Source organism: Augochlora pura, chromosome 1 (assembly GCF_028453695.1).
Source record: "Augochlora pura isolate Apur16 chromosome 1, APUR_v2.2.1, whole genome shotgun sequence".
Classification (NCBI taxonomy): domain Eukaryota; kingdom Metazoa; phylum Arthropoda; class Insecta; order Hymenoptera; family Halictidae; genus Augochlora; species Augochlora pura.
This window is the reverse complement of record NC_135772.1, coordinates 19,415,252-19,439,999: the sequence shown is the minus strand read 5'-3', so window position 1 is coordinate 19,439,999 and position 24,748 is coordinate 19,415,252. Positions and strand designations below refer to the sequence as shown.

General features: G+C 39.1%; 3 protein-coding genes and 1 long non-coding RNA gene across 16 annotated transcripts; 2 read left to right on the top strand and 2 right to left on the bottom strand.

The window, feature by feature from the left end:
• The first annotated feature begins 484 nt into the window (after positions 1–484).
• On the top strand, positions 485–11,026 carry LOC144478299 (cyclin-dependent kinase-like 4). 4 transcript variants are annotated; one of them, XM_078196070.1, is made up of 6 exons: positions 485–702; positions 6,887–7,076; positions 9,212–9,559; positions 10,024–10,290; positions 10,384–10,542; positions 10,633–11,026. In XM_078196070.1, exons 1-6 carry the CDS (start codon positions 638–640, stop codon positions 10,774–10,776), a joined length of 1,173 nt encoding a protein of 390 aa, XP_078052196.1. In that variant the 5' UTR covers positions 485–637; the 3' UTR covers positions 10,777–11,026. The 4 variants fall into 4 exon arrangements, with proteins under 4 accessions (XP_078052196.1, XP_078052209.1, XP_078052219.1 ...); XM_078196083.1 differs by lacking the exon at positions 485–702 and adding an exon at positions 2,428–2,508; XM_078196093.1 differs by lacking the exon at positions 485–702 and adding an exon at positions 2,443–2,599.
• A 147-nt stretch (positions 11,027–11,173) lies between these two features.
• Positions 11,174–12,442, bottom strand: LOC144478425 (uncharacterized). Its single transcript, XR_013495344.1, has 2 exons — positions 12,161–12,442; positions 11,174–12,063 (listed from the first exon to the last, which is right to left on the bottom strand). It is a non-coding gene; the product is annotated as an uncharacterized LOC144478425 (long non-coding RNA).
• Positions 12,443–12,513: 71 nt separating this feature from the next.
• Positions 12,514–14,590, top strand: LOC144478322 (galactose mutarotase). 3 transcript variants are annotated; one of them, XM_078196106.1, is made up of 6 exons: positions 12,514–12,643; positions 13,025–13,089; positions 13,194–13,405; positions 13,491–13,861; positions 13,941–14,366; positions 14,425–14,590. In XM_078196106.1, exons 2-6 carry the CDS (start codon positions 13,046–13,048, stop codon positions 14,503–14,505), a joined length of 1,134 nt encoding a protein of 377 aa, XP_078052232.1. In that variant the 5' UTR covers positions 12,514–12,643; positions 13,025–13,045; the 3' UTR covers positions 14,506–14,590. The 3 variants fall into 3 exon arrangements, with proteins under 3 accessions (XP_078052232.1, XP_078052251.1, XP_078052242.1); XM_078196116.1 differs by having other exon boundaries at positions 12,562–12,643; positions 13,013–13,089; XM_078196125.1 differs by lacking the exon at positions 13,025–13,089 and having other exon boundaries at positions 12,550–12,643.
• Positions 14,591–16,869: 2,279 nt separating this feature from the next.
• Positions 16,870–24,269, bottom strand: Tre1 (Trapped in endoderm 1). 8 transcript variants are annotated; one of them, XM_078196180.1, is made up of 6 exons: positions 23,143–23,389; positions 22,830–22,947; positions 20,615–20,732; positions 19,881–20,142; positions 18,738–18,984; positions 16,870–18,148 (listed from the first exon to the last, which is right to left on the bottom strand). In XM_078196180.1, the coding sequence occupies exons 4-6, from the start codon at positions 20,011–20,013 to the stop codon at positions 17,500–17,502; spliced, it is 1,029 nt and encodes a 342-aa protein (XP_078052306.1). In that variant the 5' UTR covers positions 20,014–20,142; positions 20,615–20,732; positions 22,830–22,947; positions 23,143–23,389; the 3' UTR covers positions 16,870–17,499. The 8 variants fall into 8 exon arrangements, with proteins under 8 accessions (XP_078052306.1, XP_078052321.1, XP_078052281.1 ...); XM_078196195.1 differs by lacking the exons at positions 22,830–22,947; positions 23,143–23,389 and adding an exon at positions 24,200–24,269; XM_078196155.1 differs by having other exon boundaries at positions 22,830–23,389.
• Positions 24,270–24,748: the final 479 nt, after the last annotated feature.

Here is a 24,748-nt window from a genome sequence, read left to right as displayed (position 1 = left end):
AATGAAGAATCCAATCTATAAACAATAAAATACAACAAGCTTATTTCGCAAAAATTTCTACGTAAAAAGGTAAACAAAAACAGATCAGTAACGTTTCCCTTTCACTAAAAAACCGGAGCGAGTAAATTGCTCCCCTTTTAAATTATTTAAAAAAATACAGTAAATTCGAATATTGAATATTTGAAAATTGATGATTTGAATATTTGAAAAGTAGAATTGTTTAGATTGTTATAAAAATGATCTGATCTGGATGAAACAGCGTGGTGAGGTTATAAAAATGGCCGAATAGAATCTGGTGTCGTCGTTCAACCCCATCGATTCCGTAAAAGCGAAGATGCCCCGATACCCACTGAACTGTTGCGAACGTATTGACAGGTATAGTTGCTCCAGGTTGGCAGAGCATCTGCCGGAGCCTATCGATCAGGCCCCGTGACGTTGTTAAACAAATGGTTCGGAACGTCTAATCAAACGATATACACTGGCGAGACGTGGGTGTTGTTGGTAATGACTACCGCGGGGCTGGCCTGTCAATAATGCCGTACGGTCAGACGCGATCAGCGAAAGTTGGAGTGAAGTTCTCGACGATGAATCCTGGCTGCGTCGTCCATCGAGCGAGATTTTTCTGAGAAACCTTCGCATGGACAAATGGCTCCAAGATAGAAAGCTCTGGCTCTTCGGTAGCACGCTACCCTTGCTACCAAGGTAAACAGTCACTATTTTCACCATCCGTGCCATCGAAACCCCATAAAACTAGAACTTTGTTTACATTAACAAAAAATTAGAACTCGCGTAAATATTATTGCGAGATCGTATTTTTTTTAAATACAATTGACTATCGATTACAGATGCAAATATTTACAGTGGCAGCAACTTTGGTCATTTATTTATACTGTGGAATATTTTTAGATAGTGTTCAATATAATTTTTAATTATTGCTCGCATAGTGAACACTGTAAAAATCATGCAATAGACACCATATTGTGCTAAGTAAAATTCGAAGACCTAAATATGTGTTGTTGTTTCAAGATTTTTGGTTAAAGCAATTTTTACATCGAAATTAAATATTATGAAAAAGATATAAATTATTTTCAAGGCTCCGACGTGAAACTAACCTCACAAATAGAGTTAAAATAGTATTGGACAGAATTCTGTTTTATTTTATTGGGAAATAGTTTGCGGAATATTGTGTAAATAATTTGGTGCAACAAAATAATTTCAGCAGAAACTGAAATTAAGCAGAGATTTAATTCTTTTAACGAAAATTATTCTTTTTAACTGCAATCGAAATAGCTACAGTCGAATTAATTTTATTACAATTTATTTGTTTTTGTTCAGAGAATATAATCGTAACAATGACAACGTAGCCACCCTATCAAGCATAATTCTTTATAAAATACATGACTTTGACATTGAATTGAACTGATCGATTTTTCCTAGATGGTTTCAGCACGCAAACTGTAACGTATACGGTGTACGTCATCAATTAGTATACATATATCCAGAAAAATTCATGTATTTCGTCCGCGAAGAGGAAGTCTTTTCCCTATATTTTTCAAGCATAAAAATTGTTAAATTCACGAGAACAGGTATTGATAAAAAATCTTGTACATTCGTCGTGATATTATTACAGTTATCGATCGAACGCGACAATAATAATATACTGTGCGTCAAAGTTAATTTATGAAACTCCTGAGAAACAATACAATAAATAAAACTGGTTGAAAAATATCCAGAAACTCAGTTAATGATATTTAAGCAATAACCATATGGTTTCTTCGAATGTTCCATGCGAAAAACTTACGTTTTCCCTTCAGAATACGTGTCACTTGGCATCGATCGATTTTTCTGATGTAGCAGCCGAGATACGGTAACCAAAGAATAAATTATTAACATGTTGCTTGCATGTTTTATGTCGAACATCCACTTTGTTCTCGGAAGAGCAACGGTGCCGGCAATTTCTATGCACAACCATCTTAACCCAGTGTCTTTTTCTTAAGACTTAAATATATAAATAACGTAAATAATGATGATAAAAATATTAAAAAATAAATAATAACAATAATGGTAAATTTACTTTAAGTAAGCTTAACAGCCTTCGCGGTCAGAGAAATTGATGAAAAATATTTCAAAGTAATAAATATCTTTTATTGACATTATTTTCTATTTTAGTCAGCAAATGATGACTTCCTCGCGAGCTATAATTCCCCTATCAGCTATTAAAATTTAATATCGGAACAGTTCGAGGCGAGTTCGCTAAACTCTGCCGGAAGTTCTATAAGTCCTGTCGCCTCCGCCATCGCGCGGCTATAACGCCAAAATACGTTTTATAACACCGTTCACGGCCATCATTCAAACGTGGACACGGTATTGTGTAGCGTAGGTATCGATTGTCAATAATCAAGAGGACATTTGCAAAGTAGTGTTTCACCGGGTTTAGTAACGTTCGGTATGTTCCACGACAAGGATCCGCGGTCTGCGAAAACCCATGAACACCATCATCCGATTCTTGTACGTATACAATCCCGTGGACGAGAAATGTGAACGCGAACAGAAGCTGTATTGTCGCACGGGGGTTGAGACCCTTCTGTAAAGCTACCACGTACGTGTCGAGTCGATTAATGTGAATAGTTTGTCTAGCTTGATGTTTTAATTTTTCTACCATATGAAACTGCACCCACACATTATCATAAATAAAAATAATTCGCTTTCGTTTAATATTTCCGTCGAGCTGAAAATGCAATTTAAAAGCAGCACGACAAATTGTTCTTCAGTCGTCACGATTTTAAATTTCAGGCCTTGCCGATGCATGAAATTTACAATCTGGCCCTAGCTGTCTATTAAATGCAACAATTCATAAGACATTAAAAAAATATACCGCCACAGAAAATAGAATTATGAATGTCACGCCATTGGCCAATAGCACGCGAAGAAGTTCATCTGATTTACTCGAAGAAGAATTTCATTCCACCGAGTACCTCAATTAGGAGCCTAATTTCCGTTGTGTGGACTTCTCTAATTGTTTCTGAATTTCGATAGAAAGTTATGTAACGCGTGCGTCGAAGTTCCGGCAACACGGAAAAAAGGTCAAGACAATAAGGAACACAGTTGGGTTCTAATTCCAAGGTGTATCTCGAGCGCTAAATCAATTCCATTACTTTTCACTCGCCTATGACACGCGAATCCGCCTAACGCCAATCGCACCGGTGCAGTATTCATCGGTTTATTATTTTTCGAGTAGCCCGCGACAAAAATGCCACCATGTCGATCACGCGAGAGTCCACCGGGGCGAATGAAATATTTTATGATCTAATTTCTTGACACGGTGTCCTCCAACGAAACGGCAAAATAATACCTGCTCCAATTTTTAATTCTCATGAAACTAAAATGAAATTATCGAATTGAAAAATAATCGAATCATATTAAATTATATGTATTTATGTTATTATATACGCATTTAATTATATTTTATTTTAGTAATTGTGTTGCTATCGTAATGCCATTAACATGTAATATTACTATGATTTAGTATGATCGAATTATATTTCAATTTAATAATTGTATATTTAGAATTGTATTTATAGTTGTATATAATTTAGTAATCGAGTTAATTGGTCAGCGAAATTAGCCGACGTTACAGTGCGACGTAATCACAGGGATCGATAAGACGTTGTTAATCGACATCGGTAACCTTTAAAACAGCGACGATGCATATTTCACCGTTTTAAAACGTTCAACCGGCCGGGCGTTATCTTTAAATTCGTCGGCGGGGGTTATGCCAGTGTCCTAATTGAAACCCATATGAAAATTTCAAAAGCGTCGAGCATGGTGGATGATCGCTTACGCTTGGTTCGACATGGTCAACGACTTAAAATTCGCGAATTATGGCCAGCGCGTGGCACTATGGTAAGCTAATCAATGTACCGCCTGCTGGTTACGCGTATCCGAACTTCTTAGAACACATGATAGTCTAACGTAGCATAAGACAGTAATTTATTTATGCCATTTAGAACTCCGTGAGGTTAAACGCGTCGCCGCGTTCACTTTCTCTCTCTCTTCTCGAATCTCTTGTCTCATCTGCTTCGAACTCTCGCGCACCGTGGACGCAAAATAATTTTCATAATTCTTTGATATCATTTATCAAAGCTTACTTGTAAAATAGATAATAAAAAATTACATGAAGCCGTAAATTTAAATTAAAATTTTGTAAAAGTCGAAAGTTCTGAAATAGATTTTTCGCAGAATAATTCCGCGTTTGTAATTAATAAAATAAGTCCAAAGTTAATATAAACATCGCCCTCCTAATTATACCACTATGCGTGCCATTCCTCTCGTAAAAAGGTCCGTAACATGCAAGTTGAAAAGTATGTCACGCATAATAAAATTTAGGTTTCGAGATGCGATTTATCTCGCTCGAGCGAAACTATTTTACAATTAATTTCGGCCATAAAATAAAACGATTTTTGTAAATAAATCCGTGCGATTCTCACTGACAATCTTGCTGGGAACAATCGTTTTCATATTGGGTGGGTAATGCGAAGTTTTTCTATTAGCCGGACAGTGTTTCGATCGTAGGGCGCCTGCGCCGGGTCCGATTCAAATAAAGCGAAAGCCGCACAGGGGAGCTTGACCCTTGGTCATCGCCGAGGGTGCAAACAGTTTGGTCTGCAGCCTTTAACGTGATAGCATGCTCTTTACGCAGCAGTTCACCTCTCTGCCATGCCTCGCCAAGTATAAAAAGTGGGTACACGCCCCCAAAAATTCGATCTTGACCTTCGCCGCAAATTCCGTACGAGAATTCCAGCAAGCGAGTAAACTCGGTGATCACGAAATGTCGTTCCGCAAGCTTGGCACCGCTTTGCGTACTTGGTTCCGCGGGACAATGTTGTCGACTTCTTGACAGTGTAATAATCGTTCGACTAAAGCAGAACATTATATTACGATCGTGAGCCTAATTGATATTTGTGACAGCTGTGCTGATATTTACAAAGTTCCGACTCGAACGCCAAATTTTCGTATAGTTTCGGTTCTATATAATTTTTATACAATTGTATAAAACCTGTATTATTATACAATTTTTATTTTAAACACATTATTTCTATAATTTTATGGAAAAATTAAAAGCTTAAAAAATGACCGCATTGTTCCGAGTACAATCGTTCTTTTTAACAATATTAACAAATCAAAATAGCTACACCAGCAATTTTTCAAACACCTCATTGCTTTAATTTTCCGTTAGAAATCCGTTGATTATTACCATAGGCCTTAACATTAATTTTCGCGAGCGGAGAAATCAAAGTAACAATTCAGTGATTTTATCGTAAAATATACAAAATTTCGTTACTCTTCTTTGAATATTTTTCTTTATCGAGTTTCCGACAGGTAAGCAGTGCCGTAAATCTGTGATCCAAGTATCGATCACTCGAAATGTTACTCGCGCTAAGCCTGATAAGATAATTTGTATCAAAAGAGTGTACACCTTAGAATGTACAGGGTGTCGAATGAAATAAGTCGGACGCGTAATATAGAATCTGTCGATGGCTGATTTCGTTTTCGAGAGAATCAATTTTGAATTTCTTTGAATTTCGAAAGAATTAATTTTGAATTTCTTTGAATTTTTGAAAGCTGGACGCGCAAACTGAGGGATAAAAGATGGTCGACTTTGCCAGATCATTGCTTGCCATCTTCACTTGCCGTGGGCGTGTACATCGTACGCGGTTTTACCACTAATTTCAACCTGTCTGTTTACAATATTTACGATTCTTTTTCATCGATAGTTATCGCCTTTTTAGCGAGACGTATCTGTATCTGAAGTAGGAGACCCAAGTGGATCGCGATAACGCCGTGATCGTGATTATTATTAGAAATGTTTCGCTGTGGTTCGAATACAACTAACGCAGCTCGTGCTTCTTTATTTTAATAAAAATTATCATCTTATTTCGATCGACGCTCTGGAAAAACCCCACGATAATTGCACGCGTGGATTATTAATAATAATAACACTAAATGCTGGCTGGCTCTATAATTTTATATGCTATTATCAAGAACATCATTATTCAGTGATAATATTGCAATTATTTTCATTTAGAAATACTCGACTTTTTTTAAACAAAAGATAAAACAATATAGAAACAGAATTGTTGCTCTAAATTTTAATGTCTCTAAATTTTCCTCTTTCAACGGCAAAGTTGTTTAAAAAATAATTACGTGAAAGAAGTTTATTCCACATTTTGTTACTACATTGCGTAATACACTTCGAAGTATTCTTTTAATTTTGAATACATAGAGAGAGAGAGTTTGTTCTTCGCATTGCCTCCTATCTATCAAGCCGGTGACATAACGATCGTGATACATCAATCGAGATTGTCATTGCACTTCAATGGGAACACACGTGCATTCGCATGTCGCGATGCATTGGCGATAATGTCCTTGTTGGACTCATAACTGTGTCAAATATTTTACGCCGACATGAAACCGGCCAACTATGTTGCTAAAATTATCTACAAACATTAATCTCTGAGAAATTTTATTTTTATTATTTCAATATTATTTACTTTGTTATTTCACCGGCGAATAAACTTTGAAATCCTGATCGATCTATTAAATAAATAATGTACCGTTCTTAGACGAAATTGTTTAGCAATAAATCATTTCATGGAATAATTAAATAAATCAAATGATAATAAATCGAAAAATCGAGCGATAAATTGGAAAATAAATCGAATGATTTACCGTCGCACTGTGTTATCGAAATCTGAAGGTACATTAATCACTGATAATATATTGATGAATTTTCGGACACGGTGAAAGTGCGGACAATTCGTGGACGATAAGCGAGCACCCGCCGCTGTTTCTTTTATACTCATGGGGGATTTCCCTCTTTTTGCAGGTCACGCGCGCCGAGCAAGGCGATGGAGCGATACGAACGGCTGGCGCGACTTGGCGAGGGTAGCTACGGTGTCGTCTTCCAGTGCAGAGATCGGCAAACTGGAAAACTAGTCGCTGTAAAAAAGTTCCAACAGACCGAGGATGATCCCCTCATACGAAAGATCGCGCTGCGCGAAATACGGCTACTTAAGGTCAGCTCCTAGAATCCTACCCTCGCAGATAACCATAATCACCTTATGCAGTTTCTGCAATCGCAGCTTGCGCAGTAAAAATAATCAAAATATACTTGGAAAGATTTTTAATTTAAATTTAAATTCGAGAGCAAAAGTACTTGTGCAAAATTCAAAAATACTTACAAAAAATACAAAAATATCTATACTTTGACCTAATAAAAATTAGAGTGATAAATTTTGTTTTGTTTTATTTTTCCAACAATATTTTGAAGATCCCAGATCTGCATAGTTTCATTTGCGCGCCTCAAATGCAATAATCTAAAACTCCGTAGCAACTCTGCGTTATCAAGAAAATTCAGAAATGAGCTCATAAAGAATAGTTGACAAAACGGTTCGAATCGCTTGTGCCCAGAAATGGCATTTCTTGGAAATCTTGTCCGCGGATTAAACTCGAAATCCGGCAGATTCGTGTGTTAGTTATCGGAAAATCTATGGAGGAAGTTTCTGCCTCTAGTTCCTACATCGTCCGATGCCTAGACTCCCTGCGTCCACACCAAGGGTGAACGACCCCTCGGAAATTGAAAGTACAGAGTCCCTGGCCGGCTGTCTTCCGATTAAGAAAATCGCGGCGACGATCATCGATTAACGCGCCGATACGAACGATCCAGAGCTATCGATCGATTAGAAATTTTGTCCGAGGAAAATAGTCGAAGTCGCGGCGGAGACTTCGTAATCTTACACGGCCGTGTAACCGCATAAATCGACGGTTTTGCTACAAGAAGTGGCCAACGGTCAATACCGCGGCGGTCAATATCTTAGCGTGTTCTCCTCTCGCCGACCTAGCCTTATCGAAATAATCGGAGGGCTCCCTGCGAAACATATGCGCATTCAAACGAGCCTCCGCTCTGACATTTCGCCTCAAGGATATTTTCCCTATGCGCGCAAAATAAATCCGGGCCGCGATGTTAATGATTTCCAACCGACCCCCGCCGCCTCCGCATTTCGTACTGTAAACCGTAACACGTGGCCGCAATCAACGCGAACTTTCCGCGGACGTTCCTTGCGGGTCACGGAATTTTTAACGTTTCCTCGAAGCGGACGCGTTTCCTCGGTAAAGTTTCACGATTTGTTTCGGTCCTTGAAGCAGCTTCTGCGCCACTGCTTGGTAACTTCGAACGTTGAAATTTTGAGATGCTTCTGGAAGGTTCAGCTGATTTCAACTTGTCTGCAGGGCACGCACATTTTGATATATTTCACCTGGAAAAATTTCGAGGATAGAAAACACATTAAATAAAGAGAAATACGTAAATTAAAAGATTTTTAATAATGATTAAAAAAATGATTTATTTACTAAAGGTTATTCGATAAATCATTTTGCTAAAATTTTATGAGAAATGCAGGATCCCGGAAATTGTTTCTGATGGCTTCTGGTGTTAGGGTATCATTGGAGAAGGCATTAAGGTCGCAATTGTACTCCCGGACGTTTCTCGGCAAAGTGGATTACTCAGATCCATCTGTCTTGTTATTTAGGCTGCGATAGCAATCTGCGGAGTACATAAATGATTAGGCTATACCTCCAATTAGGAAAGAACTAGGGCGATACGGCTGTTAAGGGTGGACGAGCAGAATAAATTGCATCGCCATTTTATAATCTGGTTCATTCGTTTGTTCCCGAGGTCTACTCGATTCTGCAAGTCGCAAGCAAATTTTGTCTTTAGCTCGTCTTTAACTTTGCGAAGCCCGGTGAATTATTTGTAAATGGCAGTGTCTTATTCAAATATTCTGACACTCGTAAGATATACATACAGGATAACTAGCACTGGACATCGAAGCGTATGAATTAAATACAAAAATATGACGGAATTATTGTTTCATATTCTTCTGCAACTTGTATTAATATAGCGAGAAGTTGACAGAAATAGATGGTAAATGTTGCACTGGACGGAACGTCGGCCATATTGCGCTTGTGAGACCATACAAATTGACCCTCTTCAGGATCTTAAATAATATTCACGCCGCTAATAAATATACTAATAATATTCAATGTTCCTCTTTAAAAAATTAATCACTTTTTAAAATTATATATTGTAATTCAATTTTTGGAACTTGAATTTTTTGGATGCTGGTTAATATTGCGCTTATTCGCATTACAGAATCTGAAACATCCTAATCTGGTGAACCTGCTGGAGGTGTTCAGGAGGAAACGGAAGCTACACCTAGTCTTCGAGTACTGCGAGTACACCTTGCTGAACGAGATGGAGAGGTATCCGTGCGGTTGCCCGGAGATAACCACGAAGCAGCTCACGTGGCAAATTCTTCAAGGCATCGCTTATTGCCACCGGTTGGGTTGCGTCCACAGGGACGTCAAACCCGAGAACATTTTGATCACGGCGGACGGCGTGGTGAAACTGTGCGACTTCGGTTTCGCGCGAATGCTCAGCCCTGGTGAAAATTATACAGAGTACGTCGCAACTAGATGGTACAGAGCACCCGAATTGCTGGTAATTTTATAGATAATTAAGAACGAGTTTCGTTTTCTTACCTAGCTTCGTACTTTCATTCCGAAAGAGAGACGTAGAAAAAAAAATTGCTATAATTTTGGTTTGTTTCCCGGTATAGTTAACTTTATGCTATATACATTGTTAGTTACGCCCAATGATAAAAGCACAGCAATTAGTCGCCCCAAAGAAAGCGACTCCACTACTCTAAATAGGAATAGAATTTTACCATAAGAACAAAGATCTTCAAATAGAATAGTGGTAGAATTATCAGTGGCAATGCTAAAAGATCTCCTTTCAAGAAAAAAATGATCAGATCACGTTACCGAGGGTAACTTGGTTCAAGTTTGAAATTGTCGCTGCTACTAGATCAATTGATCAAGAAACAGTCATCGATAGATAAAAGTAGACATGGAAAGTGAACAGTTGGTGGGACTAACTATACATAGAAAATTCTATTCTTTCAGGTAGGAGACACCCAATACAGTACACCAGTAGACGTGTGGGCGATCGGCTGTGTTTTCGCCGAATTAATTCGCGGCGAAGCATTGTGGCCGGGTAAATCGGACGTGGATCAGCTATACCTAATTCGACGAACCATCGGCGACCTATTGCCAAGGCATGTGGCAATATTCCAGCAGAACGAGTTCTTCGCTGGCGTCACCTTGCCGACACCCCAAACGCTTCTCCCCTTGGACGAGGCTCTACCGAACAGAGGAAACATTATCTTACAGGTATGTGCATTTATTACATTGTACACATTTTTGTGGAATACATTACATTTCTGTAGAATACAATTGTTCATTCGGACCTCGTGTATCTTCCAGCTCGACTTTCTCAAGAAATGTTTGGACAAAGATCCGGAACAAAGGTGGACCTGCGAGCAACTCCTACAGCACACCTATTTCGAAAACTTTCATTTCAAAATGCCTGAAGCAGAAATGGAGGAGTTTGAGAAACTGAAAAAATACAGGGACCGATCGAGGGTAAGTGGATCTTCGTGATTAAATTTAAAAAAATTTTATGTGTTTCTTACCTGACTCTGAACTTATTTAAATAATGATATTGCGTTTTAGAATAGCAATTGCAGCCAAATATTGCCCCAACTTCCCAAGGCTGGTGCCTCGATACACAGTCAAAACGAAAGTCGGCCGAAAAGCTCTTCTATGCATCATCGACAGGATTTCGATCACCTGCCTACTATTAAAGGTTGTAATTAAGGTCTTCTGTGATTATAAAGTACTTGTACAGGATGCCTGCATTACTAATTACATTCGCTCTTGGGATCTAACGGTGAACACAGTTCTGATGTGAACAGAAGAATTGTGAATGATATCTTATGAGAGATATTAGTGAAAGATTTTCTGTACCATCAATTTTTCTATATATTATTCTCATTTCTACTAAGTTGCAGGCTTCATTGGCAGTTAAACTAGATTTCATGTTCAATTGCATAGAACAAGAGTTCATTGTACATAGTTCACTACACGAAACCTAATTGTAGAGATAGCGAATATTGGAGAAAAGTCCTTGGTACTTTTGATCTATTAGTAATGGAAATTAGCTTATATATTCTTATGCTGCTTATGATAGCTAATTGTTTTTTCAAATTAGAACCATGGTAACTAAAAAACTATGTCTGGATACTTCTATCCAAATAGATATACAAATGCCTGGTTGTTAGGTCAGTTTTGATCTGTTAGACCCCTAAGCCAAGGTATTTAGTTTTGTTAACATCCTGTATACTATATATACATATACATATATATTTATTTATTTAAACTTTATAAATATTCATTATGAAGTAATTATTATTATGAACTTTTATTTGTATTTGCACATTTGTCTTTGAAACACCGATGATTTTGTTGTATTAACATGATTTCCATGTTCTATACATATTTATTATTGTATGTACATTGTATGTACGTCTTAGAATAAATTTTTGTACAAAATAGTAACGTTGTTACATGTTATTTCACTCCTAAAAAGGTATAATAAATAATCAGCTACTCTCGGATGAGGTACATAATTGTATAAAGCTAGAAACACTACCAATATAATAAATATCTAAATACATTGCCGTTGTCTCTGTGTAGTTGATTCATAATGTAGAAAACTTAGAAACATGTATGAGTAGCGTTAAACTATTTATATTTACATTTTCACAGTTGAAAATTTTTCATTGTAAGCAGCGTACGCTTTCATTGTACATAGCGTAATTTACTAATTAAAATACTAATATTCGAGTGTCACACTAAAGCTTCATTCTTCTTTTGGCTGTAGATCTTTTTGGAATAATCTCACAATAGGATGTTCATGTCTGAGTTCGGGTGGTACTCTCGACTGCTGCAGATTGTACCACGCGAGGTGAAGTGCGGTAAATCCAATTATAAATGCGGAGAGCGACGTCCGAAAGCCCATTCTTATATCAGCTATTTTATACAGGAATATCCAGTGTCTCTTTCATCAAACTACATTTAAGTAACGCCGGTTAAAACGAGTTTCTGCAGGAAAAACATTATAACACGTGATTCGTCTCGTATTTTATAACGGGCAATATTAAATCAATTTATTCGATATCATTTACCGTTGCATACGTACTTTCTTGTCAATGCAAAGTTATATTGAAAGAGCCACGGCACCCGCTATTAGTATTTTGAAATCTCTTGCAGGTTATGTGCGCGATTCATTAATCACTTTCATCGAGATCCCTATAGATAGGTAACTCTCGCAGAAAAAATTGACGGTGCCGTAGCATCAAAAACCATAGAAGAAAGTTTGAATTTTTTTGAAATTCGTAGCGACCGTGTTTCGATAGATAAATTTTGTTTTTCAGGATAGTATTATAGAGCAGAGATATAAATATAAGGAATGAATATCTTATCTGTACAATCAGTGAAATGCAAACAAGCTTGAACTATAGACGGTAGTTATTGGCTCGTCGAGCGCGTTGTCGAGAGCTTAAATTAATGATCGAAAAACCAATCGCTACGAATCGTTCTCCGTACTCCGTCGAGGAAGCATCATTTATCTATCGCACGGTTAAAAAAATTTATTTCGAACCAATACGAGTACATATAAAGGGTAAGCAAAACTATACCATTATTATTAAATTTATTTGTAAATAATATGTTGTATAAAAAAAATGAATGAAAAAGCTGAACAAATCGACCTTTTGCCAATATGATATAGATCATTGCTAAAAAAAAAAGAAAGAAAAGTAAAGTATTCCCATGATACAGAACATATGTTTATCAACTTTAATATCCAAAATATTCTGATCTTATATTGTAATTTTAATTTTTTTTATTTCACACTTAATAATCCCCATCTGTGCACCTGCTCGTTTAACAAAGAATTGGTCTTTCAATGCTTCGATCTTTCTTTGAATGTGCAACCTTGACGTAATTGTTAAGGCGCGAAACTAGACAATGTGACTGACATACTTTCAAGTGTTTTTTCCAGGGTCACGACAATATTCTAAAGATGCGATCCATCGTCTTCTCAATTATCGCGATATGCTCCTTTAGGTTTGCGAATTTTTTAGTAGCCACTTCAGTATTAAGTAATCGCCAGCATGAATTCGAAAGGGTCGCGGCGGCCCATTTAAAGGGTTAATTGTTCTACCATTTAGATCGTACGCGATGGGTTCGAGTTGCGAGCAGCCAATTACGGTCGAAAAATGGGGCTCCGTGAACGGGCAGAGCGTCGAAAAATATACGTTGAAGAATCGAGCCGGTCAGGAGGTGGACATCACAACGTACGGCGCCACAATAACATCCGTCAGAACACCGGACAAGCAGGGTAACATAGAGGATATTGTCCTAGGTTTTGATGATATCGAAGGTACCGTGAACATCGTCTAAAGGTTTCACTCTATCCCTACATCGTAATAAATAATTCTTGACAAATTTTATTACTTATTTCTCAGGATATTTGTCGAGCTATAATCCGTACTTTGGCGCGACGGTAGGACGCGTCGCGAATCGAATTGGTAACGGAGAGTTCACTCTGGACGGGAAGGTGTACCATTTGGCAAAAAATACTGGTACAGATACTCTTCACGGTGGAGTTAAAGGCTGGAACTCGAAAATATGGACCGCCACTGTTATCGAGAACAAGGTGCTGGTGTTGTCGATTCTCAGCGAGGATGGGGACGAAGGATTTCCCGGTGCTGCTATAGCCTCGGCTAAATTTTGGCTAACGGACGACGGGGAATTGCACGTTGTCATGACCGTTACCACTACCAAATCTACACCAATTAATTTGACGAATCACAGTTACTTCAATCTGGCTGGTCATGTGCGTATATTAACTGTGATTATACGCAGCTTTAATTTAATTGACTATAGGCTGATACATCGCTGCGCGTACTTTCCAGAAAAGTAACGCGACGGAGCTGTACGAACACGTGGTCGAGATAAATGCTGATCGTTGGACGGTCACCAACGAGCGAAGCATACCCACGGGAGAATTACGACCGGTGGCAAACTCCATAATGGACTTGAGAAACCCGACGAAGCTCAAGGACGTGATCGACAAGGTGCCGGGCGGTGGTTACGATTACAATTTTTGTCTGCCCGAGAGCGATTCCGTGGACGGGAATAATTTCGTCGCCAAAGTCCTGCACCCCGCTTCCGGAAGATATTTAGAAGTTCATTCGAATCAACCCGGCGTACAATTTTACACGTCTAATTTCCTACCCGCGGAAGGTAGCACTCCTATTCCTGGAAAAGACGGAGCGAAATACTACAAACACGGTGCACTTTGCCTGGAGACACAGAACTACCCGGACGCTATAAATCATGTAAGCATAAACATGCAATTTAATGAATCTTTCGTGTTAATTTTGAAATTTGTTGCAGAACAACTTCCCGAACAGTGTGCTACAGCCAGGTGATACTTATTGTCATACCGTTACGTACAAATTCGGCGTGAAGAAATGAGCAAAGAATCGTGAACCATTGTAAAAACTTACGAGCATTCTGAAAATATAATTACTCGGTACAATATATGATCACTTGCAACGAACCTTGGTATTTGCGTTGTATTTTGTCTAATGTTCCATATAAAATATAATTCAAACTACGTGGACAGGGAAGGAGGGAGATTCACTTCTAGTGGTCGATGTTTCTTCGTCGACATGGCATCCGTGTCGTCCAATTGCCTGTCTTCGCGTTGTTGTTTTATAGACGTGGTCGATGGTGTGTACCGATTGGAGATCAGTCCTTCTATGTGATAGCCGAAAAAACCGACAATGGTGGCAACTATGGGAAATCGTCTGAACTTGTTGGCGTTACTGAAAGCTCTTATGAGAAGCGGCCACATCTTCTAAAATCAAAGCACAACTGCGACATATATTACTAATCTTTTTTAAAAACTAATTCGATAAAAAGATAGGTTAACCGGGGATAGGTTAGGATTTCTCTACGTATCGTTCGACAACAAATAACTAGCCTCTGAACGTGTAACAACATTTATCCAGATTTACGTACGCTGTTTAAAGTATTTTCTCTTAAAATGTAGATATTAATGATGCCAGTTCGTCAAGCCGACATGCTCGCAAAACTCCCGAAATATCGACGTCGTAGAACTTACGACACTTTATGCAATACTAAGCGAAGATCGGGATACATTAAAGCCAATGACGTGTACAGAAATCATTTGATTAGCGTACTGTTATTTGGAAAGGAGATAAGAGTCGATTATGTTTTTAAAACAAATAGAAATTTAAATGCTACGAGAGAATCATAAATAATATTTCATACATGTGCTTAGGATTTAAGTTAGGTTGCTGCGTTTTGTACATGCGGGGAACAGTGGCGCCTCTTGCGAGGAATCAGCGAAGCTTTATTCGAGGTCCGTACAGCGCCAATTAGTGTCGCGGCAAAACGCTGAAACTGTTAGCCAAATTACCGACAGTCGAGTTTGGCTAACAGTTTCAGCATTTTGCCGTGACACTAATTGGCGCTGTACGGACCCCGGAAAGAGCTTCCAGATCTCACCACTGGGAGCGCCACTGAACACATTTTTGTAACATGCTACCAGTTTCTTCAACATACCTAGAAATTCAAAAATCAGAAATAAGAAAAGAAAAGAGAAAGATAAAAAATCGCAATTGTTATAACTTCTAAGCGGTCGAGTCATATAAAAGTTATAACAAATAAAAGTAACTGTTCGGATGTTACGATCATAAATATGAACAATGAAATAATAAACGGATAAGTTCAACGTCTCCGAGTTCATGAAAAAATTCGTTAGAAAACGAACATTTGTAATTGTTCGAATAATTAAAAGTCTATAACAATTCGACAGATAAAATGCGGAGTTTAATATCTCCATCACCACGTACCCATGATGTAGATAATATTTAAGTGCTACTGTTAAAATGTGTAAGATTGCGACCAAATGACGGTAATTTACGATAATTTTCTTTTAAAAAAACAATATGTGACTCGTTATTGCGGCTTTTATATAATAATACTCAAGTCATGGATAGATAAGCCGCGAAATTGTTCATCTATAAATTGACAACGCCAGCGTTCTATATTACAACAGTGTACAAAAGTATTGATTCCGGTGAGGAACAACAAAAAAGCAACGCGCAACCATGAAATCCGTAAAATTCGCTCTTGCCGTAGCAGCAACCATAATGTGCTCGTTGATTTCATACGCTGCAGCAGAAGCAGTAAGTAATATGTTCACGCTTGTCGCTATTCGATTATGTTGAAATCGTTTCGGGCAACTCACGATGGGGGTCTTTGTTGCTTTCTAGGATCCTGAACCTCTGAACCCCAAGCTTTTGGGATCCCTCGTTGGCCGTTGAGAAATTCGCGGCAGAAAATGATGTTCGAAGCACCATGAATACATTCAATATCGCAAAACCTCCGTCAAAATAAATAAATAAATGTATAACTAATCTAACTAAAATAACTAGTTGTTAATTCCGTCTTACCCGCACACCGAGAACCTCATAGTTCATTTACCTAAAAAATAGCTTAAAAGTTAGTTGCAAACAATAATCAATTAGTGGAATATTACCAGAGTATAGTAATTACTAGTATAACAATTTAGCAGTGAACGTAGTTCAGTAATAATTGATATTTTATATAAAAATTGCAACTGTCTACGTACCTCTGCATCGAAACGGCGGCCATATTGATTTAGAGCTCTGATGCGTTGTCTGCGAAAATTATTATATATAAATAATTTTACAGTTTTAGAATTTTGTTACTAAACCCAAGTACGCTTTTTTAATATTTTAATAAATTAAAAATTAGCTTTAAAAAGATGCACTCCAAAAATCGAATAGAAAAGTTTATTTATTCGTTATCTAAGTCAGAGCTATAAATTAGACTTAAAACTATGAAGTCTATCTGGTATCGACGAAATACTCTAAGCGCATGCGACATTGCCCTGCAGTCAAGGAGTTACATTATTCACATATTTCCGGCTCTGGGCCGTTGTTACAATTTTTACATACTGCTTAGAACGATTCTAATAATTCACAGTCTTGGTCTTCCACCAACGTTTCCCATTAATCTGTATCATTGTCTTGGTCACGTCCACTAGACAAATAGCACATTGCATAATAATCAAGGCACTATTTACATTTTCCATCATCCCTTCCAGTTTCGATCTTTATAGGATTTATAACTCTTTAACAGCAACACTCTTTAAATCCCAGCACTCTGAATCAATTGTCTTTGTCAGCATGGTAGGTCGATCCATGGTGCCACCGACTATACAACTATAAATCACGTAAACAACTCCCACCTCGATTCTTCCACCCCAAAGATTAAAAACACCAAGTTCGTCGTCCACGAAAATCCTCGAACCGGCACAAATGCGTCCACGGAGTGCAAAGGATTCGCCACAAAAGGTCCGATCACTTCAACCAAGACACTTTCAAAATTCAACTCCGACAACCACCATCGATCTCAGGTGCCCTGTGGCGAGGAGATCTTGCTCGAATGCGAATGAGTCGGCTTAGGTCCGATGGTCGGCGTTTTGCTCGACACTGGACACAGGACCTGCTTATAAGCTTCTCTGTACAACTTATTGGTCCCGGCATAAATAAAAGGGTTGACCACGGAAGAGGCCCATGCCAGTATCGACGCGATCACGTGCATCACCGGCACTTTGATGTCGTCGTCGACCACGTTGGCAAACATCAGCGGCATGAAGCAGAGAATAAAGCACAGGAAGATGGTCAGCATCAGTCTGGTCACTCTGGAGTCCTCTCGCCGCTGGATCCCATTAGGTTTCCTTCGGGATATGCCGCTGTGGGCTTCCAGGTTCTTCCTGCTGGTTCTCACGCGCCAATAGATGCACAGGTAGGACACGCTGATCACTATGCAGGGTACGATGAACGCCATGGCGAAGAGGAACTTCTTCGGGCTGTTGCCGTCCTTTTTGAGAATCGTGCAGGAGAAGGTGGCCGTGTCCAGGCCCATCTGGCCCCAGACGCCCAACAGCGGCGGCAGGAGAAGAGAGAAGCTGACCGTCCAGATGGCGATCAACATTATTATTATCCGTTTCGTGGTGTAGAGTTGCGCGTACACGTCCGGTCTCGATATCAGTATGTACCTGAAACACGAAAAGGTTAGTTTTTGGAGCGCATGGATTTTCTATTTTTCAGTTTGCTATTTGTTAGCAATTTAAAGAGGTTGGTAGTCTTCTTCTAACCGCACGAATTATTATTTATTCGTCTTAATAAGATTCGCTTCAAAATGTCATTTTAAATTCGCTTGAAAATATCGTCCCAAATTCATTCTAAATTCTATTTTAAATTCGTCTTAAATTCTCACACTATTAAACAACTAACGCGCAATTAAAACAGTAGAATAGTGTACGAATAAATGTCGAAAATTCTGCGAACAATATTTCTGAATCAGCTGGTTCGCTTTTAAACGCGCTGCGAGCTCGTTAATATAAATTACCATCGCGGAACGCGAGCCGTCAGTTACACCTGATTCAACATGCACTTGATACTATTGGGATGAGCAGCAGGTGATTAAATTCCCCGGCAGAGGAACGCTGAGCTCGCGTTCATCGATCTGCTGTATTAATTTCAGTCAGCACATTTAAAAGTATACTAAATAAGATACGATATATATCGAGTATCGTAAGATTGCTTGTTGAATATTATGATCGCGTTCTCAATGATCACACTGACCTGTTGATCGTGATGGCGACCATACTCAGCAACGAAACCGCGACATTTCCGTAGAACAATAGCGGAAATATTTTGCACAGCGTCTTGCCGAGTACCCAAGCTTCGCGTAGAAATCTGCTCGCGGTTAGTGGCAGATTGAAAGCTGAGAAAATCAGGTCGGAGATGCTCAGGCTGATCACGAAGGCTGTCGTTGCGTGCCGTCTCAGTCTCGTGTACTTTAACAGCGCGATCACTGTCACCAAGTTACCTGTAATTTACACGAGATAAGAAATCATTGTTTTTAATATAAATCTGAAACATTAAGCAAAATCTGAGAACAGAAAATGTAACCTTCAATTCTTACAAAATACGAAATTGTCTTTTTTAACTAACAGATGAAATTAACAAAAAAATAATTCACGTCAGTAGAAAAAGAAACAAATAATATTGTAATAAATTTGCAAAATCCGCGGGCAGAAATCTCGTTTATTTTCATTCTAAAAATCAAGGATTGACTCGACTCTCCCCGAAAATGCACGCTTACCAAAAGGCAATATCATCTTTTAGTAATCGTTTAATGAATAAAGTGTCGTTGAAGCGTCGAGGGAGGCTAATTGGGTAATTAAAAAAGTAGGCATTAATAATCCGAATTCTTGACACTCGGTAGCCCGAGTTAAGGGTGTTAATAACCATAACTGGTGTAGAAACAGCGACGGGTCAGGAGAAGTTCGTTTTGTAGAATTGGAACGATTAATTAAGGAATCAAGCGCCACGAGCAGACAACAAGTGTACACTAATTTCTTGATAGACTGAATTATTCATACCATATCCTACTATTAAGAAAACAAGAAACCATTCTCAATAAACCAACCCACGATAAAAAATTTTCCATCGAACCATAGTAATCATTTTTACAACGATCCCCGTTGCAGCTCTTTCGAAGCCGCCTTGACGCCAAAATTAAATGTTCCATGAAATATATTTCATCCGACCCAGAAAATCGTATAAACAATTACGTCGAAACGGGGTCGCTCGGCGCGTTGAATTTTTCGCACTGTTACAAATTGATTTCATAAAAATCGTTCCGGCACGACGATCAACCATTGGCGTCGCCGCCGTTCCCTTTGCAAAAGCGTCGACGATCGGTTGGAACGAGAATCTTACCGGCGATTCCGACGACGCTGAAAATGATCGCGCACACGGCTGCGAGCATGGTGACCCAACGAGGGAAATGCTTCACGCTGTCCCCGGCTAGTGCCACGCCGATGATCGTCCCGTTCGTCACCGTGCCGTCCATCTTTTCTCGAACGACGACGACGATGTTTGTTCACGCGCTCCTTCGTCGCGGCTGGTTTCCAGCACGTGAAACGGAAAACGGGACGGGCACGGTTCCGTGGAAAGGAGACGTCATTAAGGAACACCTGCGCTTAAGATCAACAGCTTATTTACTATATCTCGTCTCTGATTGTTACATAAAAACGTTCCGGTCCCCTTGTCTTCAATCTTTATTCATGACCAATTCGCGGAAAATAAACATTGCACGAGGCTCGGATATATGCAGCGAGTGCTATCGTTTACATTTGAATTCGTGGGGCATGTTAATCGCTTTAATGTAGAATTGTTAATTAAGGCTAATGGCGAGAGGCTTGTAAGGTGTTTATTGAAGGAGGAGATGTAACTGTAAGGTGCATCGAGTGTTGTTTGTTAATTAAAATTATTCGGTGGTTGGTGGGGGTTATGTTAATTTTTATTGATTATTTAGGGGTTGGTAGGGGTTATATTAATTAATAAAAATTATTCAGGGGTTGGTAGGGGTTATATTAATTAATAAAAATTATTCAGGGGTTGGTAGGGGTTATATTAATTAATATTAATTATTCAGGTATATTGTTACTTACGTTTTTCTGATTTCTATCATTGTGCGAATCCTGCAAATCGATTATTTACGATTTTTCCTTCTGCATTAAAATTTTTAATGAATTTGATCTTCGTGGTCCCTCGATCATTTGTTAACACCTAAACACAGAAACAAGCGAGGATAAAAAATACTGACACCCACATTACAATATTCATTTTCATAATATTCATAATTTTCTCATTTCCTTTAAAAGAAAATCTATTCATAGAATCACTGGAAATAAAAATTAATCGATAGCTGTATTTATCAATATAATCGATTAGAAAGCTGTAAATTTCCACTCGACTTTCCACGATCCTCTAAAACAATTTTCATTTTTCGCAAAGATCGACGGCTTACCGATCACTGTAAAAACAAACACCGTTTCCAAGGAAAACGAAGAATTTCCACGTTAATCCTTTCCGCGTACAAAAAACAATCAACGGGAAATTTTACAAAACCGCCGACACTTTTAATCGATCGATCGATTCACCGTACAAAATTCATTGGCGTCACATTGACGTCAGATGACACACGCGCGCGTCACTCGGATTTCCATCTTCGGCTTCGGACACATTTCATTCCGTGGGAATAAATAACGAGCGAGACTGTTGCGCGCTTTTCTAATTTGTCGCGAATGCTTGGACGTTGTTTAATTAATTCGCGACGGAACCACGTGTCAACGGGAGATCGCGCAGAAATTGCAGAAACGCGACTAGTTTCGCGCACCGAGCGGCGGTCAACTATTATTGGCGAGCGAACCCCGTCCCCGATTTACATGCGTCCGCCTGTCGGACGATCTCCGGCAATGTCTGGAACGATTAAATACACGAGGGTTCCTTATCCAGCGAGCCACTTGAATTCATTCTCTCTCTCTCTCTCTCCTCTCTCTTGGATTCTTCTTTTTGCCCGTTCGTTAGCGGCTGCACGCCTTTATCCGCGTCCTCCTCTGATTTTCTTGCGACGCCGACCAGCCCGCGACATCGAAAAAACCGCAGTCTCTCTCTCTCTCTTTATTTATTTTTCTATCTCTCTCTAGCTCTCTATTTCTCTATCTTTCTCTTTCTCTCTATTTTTCTATATCTTTTTTTCTTTCTATTTCTCTGTCACACTCTTTCTCTCTCTTTTTCTCTAAATTTCTCTGTCTCTCTATCTCTCTCCCTCTTTCTCTATCTCTCTCTCTTACAGATCCCCGTATCTTCCCTTCAAACCCTTTCGCGGTTGCAAAAAGCCATCGAGCTTCGAACTCGTTGCGACAACCTCATCTTCTACCAGGAAATCCCGACCTTCGACCTCGTCACGCCGAAAGCTCGTTGTTGCAAATTCGTTCGAAGTGTAAAGGAGGATTTCATTCATTTAACCTTTCGCCTCCATTGGAGACCTGTCTGTGGTGCTTTCACCGATAACAGGATTATCGGGAACTCGCCGACCTTTGACCTCGTTTCATTGAAATTAATTGATTCTCCGTGGTCCAAGAACGCCCAATTTCATCTTCAAGTATATTAGATCTAGCTTGGTTAATTGTTGACCGCAAGCTCGTTGTTTATTACTTGCTTTCGATCATTGGTAATTTATTTCAATTATTAGGATTTTAATTCGACGATTATTATTTTATTTCAATGATTATTGTCTTATTTCGATAATTATTATGTTATTTCATTGATTATTATTCTATTTCGACGATTATTATATTATTTCAATGATAATTATCTTATTTGAGTAATTATTACTTTGTTTCAATGATTATTATCTTATTCCAATAATTACTATCCTATTCTAATAATTATCAATTTAATTCGACGATAATTGCTTCTTTCAAATAATAATTATTTTGATTTAATTCCCGCGGCGGCATCATGGAAACTTACACGTCCGCGAATAATCGTCCGGGGAACAAAAAGAAAGCCGCACAGCACAAGTCCCCAGACCAACCAGTGTACACTAATTAATCACCGAGATTGTACGCGATACCCTGGAAAAACGTTTCCATTTATCATCGGGCTCGTTCCAGTTCCTTTTGCAACAACGTCGCCGTCCTCAAAGTTGCAATTAACGAATCCACCACGGGGCTACTTTCATTCACAATCTCCCACGGGTACTCGATACACCGTCACCAAAAAAAAAAACGAAAAAAACTACAACAACAACACACAGCAGCCATTTCTTCGTTGCGATCAAAATCACGATACACCGTCAAACGAACGCGAGGCAATTACCTCTTTAATTTCTTCAGTGTTTTTAATTCAATGTATTATTTTCCGAGGAGTCTGGAAAGTTTGCCTATTGTCTTCGTTGATCCTAGATCCTGGATCCCGGATTCTAGGATTTTGGATTCTAGATTTTAGATTCTGGATCCTAGATTCTGAATTCTAGATCCTAGATCCTAGATTTTGAATTCTAGATCCAAAATTCTGAATTCTAGATCCTAGATCCTAAATTCTAGATTCTGGATTCTAAATCCCAGATCCTAGATTTTAAATTCTAGCTTCTGGATCCTGGATCCCAGATCCCACATTCACTGTTCCTTACATTCAATCAACATCCTTGCAGTCCAAAATAATCGCAGATTCCGAAGAGAATTCCATCAAACTTGTAAACTCAACAAAAATGTTCAATCGTCGATCACAGGGGTGGTGTGTTCAATAAATAGTTTAAATTGTCTTTGTAAAACAGACGAGAAGCTCCTTCCTCTTTCAGCTAACGCAACGAGCGCTCCTCAGGGACTGACGGGACCTCTCTCCGTGTCCGATCTTCAGCGTCCCCTTTTTACAACGGGAGTACACGGAGCCTTCTTATCTGCCACTTCTTGATTCAACTGCCCCGCCTCCCCCTCCCGCTGCCTTTTTCCCAGCTCTTTCATATTCCGTCGGCGGCGAAGGCGAAGGCGGCTCGCTCAAGCACCACTGGCCACCAAGGAATCCTAATTAATTAATCTCATTGAGGATCATTGTTAGGACGAGGCCTCGAGACCAATCGGCCGAAATGATACTCCTGTTAAAAGGGGGCCTTGTTGCACGCCGTGGATTCGCGCAACCTTTTCACGCCACCCTGGCGGATTTCTCGTGGTTTTCCACGTTTCCAGGACCTCGTATCGATAACGGACGCGATAACGCGCCGCGGCGCAATCTTGGTTAGGATATTGCGTTAGGAAATGATGCTCCGCGGTGACAAATAGATTATCCGTTTATACGCAGTTCGAGTTTTATGCGCAGTTTTGCTTTCGGAGAGAAGATAGAAATGTTTGGAATTTTTTAACGATTTGATGGGGTGAGTTGAATTTATGGGGAACAGGTTACAGAGAATTTAATTACATGGACCAGATAAGAAGTTTTATAAAATCTTTTCTGGACAGCTCTTTTTAAAATAACAAATATTCCCCGCTTTATAAAACGTTAATCCCTCAACGTTTTATTCTAATAATTTCTGAAATCCTCAAAAATAAAAATCTCTAACATATAAAATAAAACATAATAAATAAAACATTCAAATATCTAAAAAATTATTAGAAGGGATGAACGAAGGTTCTTAATTCTCAAACACCAATAAATTAACAATATTAATACGACTGCAGCTGCATTAGGCTTACAATAGAAGGTATCAAAGTCGAATCTGCACCCCTCGAAAGTCACCCCTTTGCTTTTCCAATTTTTCCATAGCTTTTCCCGGCTCCAGGAACAAAAATAAAATTGTCTAAGCAGAATTATTAATTTCTCGCGTATTCTTTAAATTCGGAAAATGCACTTCTGTGAAAATGCACTTCTGTGAAACTGTACTCTTGCACCCTGTTGATTCCTCAGGTACAACCTTCCCCGTGTCACGCGCACCGTCAACTGCCGGCTGTTCCCTCGGCGTGCGACCATAGCGATGCTAGAAATGGTTTGGTCGATGGCCCGGTGGTCGAAGAAACACCATTGGCACGTGCTCGAATTAATACCGTCGACGGGGTGCGAAAGGGGGGTTGGTAACAGACACGAAAAGCGCCGCGTTCCGTAGCGTCTCTCGGTTTCCCGGGCGTTTCATTTAATCCTCGAATTAGATGGCCAATCGAACTGTTACGGAAATATCGATTAACAATTAACCGGGCTGCAAGCGCGTGAATTTCGAGGGCGGGTTACCCCTTTCGTTAACAGGAAAT

Excerpts from the sequence above, each read along its gene's own strand:
- LOC144478299 (XM_078196070.1), top strand. The coding sequence starts at position 638 with ATGGACAAATGGCTCCAAGATAGAAAGCTCTGGCTCTTCGGTAGCACG. Across the intron at positions 7,077-9,211 it reads GCGAAATACGGCTACTTAAG|AATCTGAAACATCCTAATCT; the intron begins GTCAGCTCCTAG and ends TTCGCATTACAG. Across the intron at positions 10,543-10,632 it reads AATACAGGGACCGATCGAGG|AATAGCAATTGCAGCCAAAT; the intron begins GTAAGTGGATCT and ends ATTGCGTTTTAG.
- LOC144478322 (XM_078196106.1), top strand. The coding sequence starts at position 13,046 with ATGCGATCCATCGTCTTCTCAATTATCGCGATATGCTCCTTTAG. Across the intron at positions 13,090-13,193 it reads ATCGCGATATGCTCCTTTAG|ATCGTACGCGATGGGTTCGA; the intron begins GTTTGCGAATTT and ends TCTACCATTTAG. Across the intron at positions 14,367-14,424 it reads ACCCGGACGCTATAAATCAT|AACAACTTCCCGAACAGTGT; the intron begins GTAAGCATAAAC and ends AATTTGTTGCAG.
- Tre1 (XM_078196195.1), bottom strand. The coding sequence starts at position 20,013 with ATGGACGGCACGGTGACGAACGGGACGATCATCGGCGTGGCACTAGCC. Across the intron at positions 18,985-19,880 it reads CAGCGTCGTCGGAATCGCCG|GTAACTTGGTGACAGTGATC; the intron begins GTAAGATTCTCG and ends TGTAAATTACAG. Across the intron at positions 18,149-18,737 it reads GTCGCCATCACGATCAACAG|GTACATACTGATATCGAGAC; the intron begins GTCAGTGTGATC and ends TTCGTGTTTCAG.